The sequence below is a fragment of the Camelina sativa genome, chromosome 14 (assembly GCF_000633955.1).
Source record: "Camelina sativa cultivar DH55 chromosome 14, Cs, whole genome shotgun sequence".
Taxonomy (NCBI): domain Eukaryota; kingdom Viridiplantae; phylum Streptophyta; class Magnoliopsida; order Brassicales; family Brassicaceae; genus Camelina; species Camelina sativa.
Window position 1 is genome coordinate 23,958 of NC_025698.1, and position 4,862 is coordinate 28,819.

Below are 4,862 nucleotides of genomic sequence, written 5' to 3' on the forward strand. Positions count from 1 at the left end.
GTGTTTCAAATCTTGGCGTTTCAAGTTTAAAAGTGGAGTAAAATTCAAACTACAAGACATGTACTAGATACATTTCCACACTTGATGGGTATTCAACAACATACAGAGAGAAACGTAAGAAAAATTGAAACTCACGTTTGTTGATCTTTAAGCATTGTTATTCACTAGCAAAACCTCTAAGTTCTAACCACAACACAATGCCTACTTCTCCAAAGTCCACCGTACCGCTAAACCGGAACATTCAACACAATACTCATCAAAGTCTCTGTACCATTAAGATCAATCGAAGAAGCTCCACTACGCTTATCATGCCAATCAACACTCATGCCAGTGAGCGTGTTGTGGTGAGGCTTGAGGAGTAAAGAGAGAGGTGTCGTCCATGTTTCTTTGTTTGGATCATCCTCCACGAGCTTCTCTGCGATTGAGTTCAAGCTTTCTCGCGTGAATGCGTCTTTGTCCTGAACCAAAAAAAACTCTTTAATCATCGGTGTGATTTTCGCAGGGTGAAATTTTGAAACAGAAATTAAGATTTTGATCGAATCACCTGAAATAGATTGTTGAGGGAGTGCAAAAGGCAAAATTGCAATCTTTGTCGTTCGTGATAGATCTGAGATTCGGATTCCGCCATCTTCGGGAACCTCCCGGTAAAGAAAATTAGTTTTTGGATCAATTGTTTCTGGAAACTGATCAGAACTCCGATCGTTTTGATTTTCTTGTTTTTGATTGAATCGAAAGAGAATGAGAAGCAAAGGAAGAAAAGAGAAAGAAAAAAAAACGTAACCAATATAATACTAACACGTATGGTGTCTCTGAGGATCTAAATTGATCTGCGCAGAGAGCCGGATCTGAAAAATATTCAGATTAAAACTTTATTTTTTTTTGTTTATATTACTAAAAAATAAAAGATATCCCGTGAGGATGTCCAATGGGAATGCTCTTAGGAGGCCACAAGAGATGCCATTGGCTGACACCTTCCAATTATCTTCGTATGACGACGTCGTCACTCCACGATTCGGCCGGCAGACCTCAGGCCTTAGATCAACCATCTCTCGATCTCAACTTAGCTNCTTAAATAGTTCAGGATCAAGGCATCTTCTTGAATGGTTTAAAGCTTGAAATGCAGGAGTTGGTTTATATGCTCAAACATCAGTCCTTACCAGAGATGATTGANGAGAGAGATGGTGGTGGTGGCAATAATCAAAACGCTACTTCATCTTCTTCATGGTTAAAACTCGCTAGTGGTGACTGGTCTTGACGACTGACTAAATTAATTAATTCATTAAGTTGCTAATTACATATATATATATATATATATATATATTCNCGACACGACATTGATTAGTCCGCAGGAAATCATTTTTGTTTCAGAGACAAAGCAAAACAGTGAATTAAGGGAAGTGAATTCAGTGTTAGACCATCAAGAATTTGTGGTAAAGGATGATCTGTCTGATGATCAGAACTCAATTCAGAGAGAGGAGTTTATTTTTGTGAAGAATAGGTGTCAACACCGTGAATTGATTTGTGAAACTTCATCGGTTACAACCATGGATCAACAGCTACCAAGTAGAAAAAAGCAGAGGAAGTGTTTCAAATCTTGGCGTTTCAAGTTTAAAAGTGGAGNTATATAGACTTGTATGGATTTTATATGAATTACACTCTTTACGCCTTTTGCTATACTACTGTTTTAACGAGCCATAAGTTGTGCTCTAAACCCAATATATTTATGTACTTGTTTAGCTATCAAGAACAAACATAATTTGGAAGTAATAAATCACACTGACTTAAAGATAAATAAATTAATATCACGGATGAAATAACTCTTGTGATATAACTTATAGTAGTATATTTTTAGATCAAAATGCTCTTATTACAACACCGAAAACTACGCATAAAACAATAGTCAACCGAATTGATAAGTGTAAGTAATAATGATGAACATTTTTAACAACACTACTACAGATAGAGCCGGGTTCATAATTTAACCGGGCCGGTACAATGATCCTCCTCTGGTTTTGATGGTTTAGAGAAGAAAGTCTTCCCCTCGCTGCATCAGAAAAAAAAAAAGAAAAAGAAAAAGGTCCGAGAGAAGAATCGTGATGATGATGATTAGGTGGAGGAGAAGCTTGGCCTCTTCGACGTCTCTTATCTCAATCCCGCCGCCTCACACAACAACAAGAGCCATGTCCTTCTCTTGCTCTTCTTCTTCTTCTTCTTCGCTTGAATTGGTTATCGAGTACCACAAGCAGACGAAGCATTCCTTGAACGGTTACGCGAGAGGTCCTCGAGGTCTGGACTGGGCCAATCAGCCCAATCCCTTTCGCCGTTACCTCTCTGCTCCTCTTCTTCCTCTCCTACACCCTAACGACGACGACGACTCTATCCTCTGCTCCTCCTCGTATTGTTCTCTGTTCGAGTCGCTTCCTCCTGCCAAGCCCGTCTCTCTCTCAACCATCTCTGACCTTTTCTACCATTCCCTCGCTCTCTCCGCCTGGAAGACCACCGGCTTCTCCACCTGGCCCCTCCGCGTCAACCCCAGCAGCGGCAACCTCCACCCAACCGAGGCTTACCTCATCGCTCCGCCCATCGATTCGCTCTCCCAATCCGCTTTCGTAGCCCACTATGCTCCAAAAGAGCACTCTTTGGAGGTTAGACTAGCTCAGAGCATTCCCTCTTCGTTTTTCCCTTCTTTCTTCCCTGCCAATTCCTTTCTCATAGGCCTTTCTTCCATCTTCTGGCGCGAAGCTTGGAAGTACGGCGAACGAGCCTTTAGGTACTGCAACCACGACGTCGGCCACGCCATCGCCTCTCTCTCCATCGCTGCCGCGGAGCTCGGCTGGCACGTGAAGCTTCTCGACGGCTTCGGATCCGATGATCTCAAGAGGCTTATGGGAATCCCTCACTTTCCCTCTTTTGAAGGCAAAGGCAAAGGCAAAGGCAAAGGTAAGCTCCCTGAGGTTGAGTCCGAGCATCCTGACTGCTTGCTCCTCGTTTTCCCAAACGGAACTAGCAGAGATATCATCATCGACTTAGACTACCTCGGGATTAGCTCTGCCATTAGAGATTTCCCAACTAGTCTAGATTGGATTGGGAAGCCCAATGAGCTGAGTAAAGAGCATTTTTGCTGGGACATCATCTATAAGACTGCCAAGGCTGTAGAAAAGCCTCCATCCATCTCCACCACTTCTATTGATGCTTCTTCCTTCAGAAGCAGCAGCGCTCTCTTCAGCCAGGGTTCATATCACGAGTTAACGGCCAGGCAAGTTGTTAGGAAGAGAAGAAGTGCTGTTGATATGGACGCTGTTACTTTTATAGACAAGTCTGCGTTTTACCAGATACTGATGCACTGCCTCCCTTCCGGCTCCGGCCAGCCCCAAAGGCAAGGGGATCAACTTGCACTCCCGTTTCGAGCTCTTCCTTGGGATACTGCTGAGGTTCATCTTGCCTTGTTTGTCCACAGAGTTTCGGGTTTGCCAAAGGGTTTGTATTTCCTAGTCAGAAACGAGGATCATCTCAGCCATCTCAAGACTGCTACGAGGCCTGATTTTGAGTGGAAGAAACCTGATGGATGCCCCGATGATCTTCCTCTCTACAAGCTCACCGATGGTGATTGCCAGAAGCTGGCCAAAGGACTATCATGTCATCAGGACATTGCAGGGGATGGATGCTTCAGCTTAGGCATGATAGCTCGGTTTGAACCGGCGCTGCGGGAGAAGGGCTCATGGATGTATCCTCGACTCTTCTGGGAGACGGGTGTTGTTGGCCAAGTTTTGTACCTGGAAGCACAGGCAATGGGGATCTCTGCTACCGGGATTGGGTGCTATTTCGATGATCCGGTTCATGAGATCCTCGGGATTAATGACTCTAGCTTTCAGAGTCTGTACCATTTCACTGTCGGAGGTCCCGTTGTAGACAAGCGGATCATGACTCTTCCTGCTTATCCTGGTCCTACCACTACCGATGCCTAGATCATCATATACTCTCTACTCCGGGTGCGGTGAACCAGCCTTCATTTTGTAATCTCGTGCCACGTTTTAGATCCATAATAACGAGTTAATCTGTAATAATTTGCTCTATCAAATAGAGACTATATATAACTTAAAGTCTATCTAAATGATTTTTGGTCATTTAGATATTACCAATCCAAAGTTTAATAAGATGATACTGTAGTTGGATTGTTTTCCTCAGATGAATTCATGCTGTAATTAAAGCCTAGAAGATTTTTTGGATTTTGTTTTCATAAAAGTATCCGTAACAATAGAAATACTAGTGTTTTTCCTTTATTTTATTCTTGATAAGAAGAAATCTAACAATGCTTAGATGAGCTTAAGTTAATGTAAAAATCTAGAAAATATAAAATTAGAGAAATCTAGAAAATTAAAATTTTTTTTTTTTTGTAGATAAGTTTTTGTCAAGAAATCCAATATATATATATATATATATATATACATATCATAGAAATGGAGAAAAAGAAAAAGACAGATTAAAAAGAAAAAAAGAAGGGAAAGCTTAATTTTGGGGGTGAGGTTTTGCCATGGAAATGCAAAAGGAAAAGAGAAAAGCTTTACCGATTCTTCCCGTTGATTTAGAGATAGAAATACTGTCAAGATTGCCTGCAAAATCTGTGGTGAGGTTTCGTAGCATGTCGAAACTGTGGTCATCCATCACCACCACTCCCCATTTCATCAAGTCTTTCAATGTCCACTCGTCTGCTCGGCCGTCTCTTCTGCGTGTCTTAGAAGATGGGATGGAGCGGGTCTTCTTCTCGTTCCCCTATCACCAGGACCCCCAAAACCGTTACACTCCGGTGGAAAAATATCATATGCTGACCTCCTCCGAACTTGTAGGTGCTTTCGGTGGAGATC

The 4,862-nt window shown here is 42.2% G+C and overlaps 1 protein-coding gene and 1 pseudogene across 2 annotated transcripts in view; both read left to right on the forward strand.

The window, feature by feature from the left end:
- LOC104738588 overlaps window positions 1-1,255 on the forward strand; it is a 6,676-nt pseudogene extending 5,421 nt beyond the window's left edge.
- LOC104738587 overlaps window positions 2,052-4,862 on the forward strand; it is a 5,006-nt gene continuing 2,195 nt past the window's right edge. The window contains exon 1 of one of the 2 annotated variants that reach the window (XM_010458744.2): window positions 2,052-4,180. In XM_010458744.2, coding sequence (XP_010457046.1) covers window positions 2,097-3,965 — 1,869 coding nt within the window. In that variant the 5' untranslated portion in view covers window positions 2,052-2,096 and the 3' untranslated portion in view covers window positions 3,966-4,180. Of the gene's footprint in view, window positions 4,181-4,862 lie in introns of those variants that run through there. The other variant, XM_010458745.2, reaches the window with a different exon arrangement.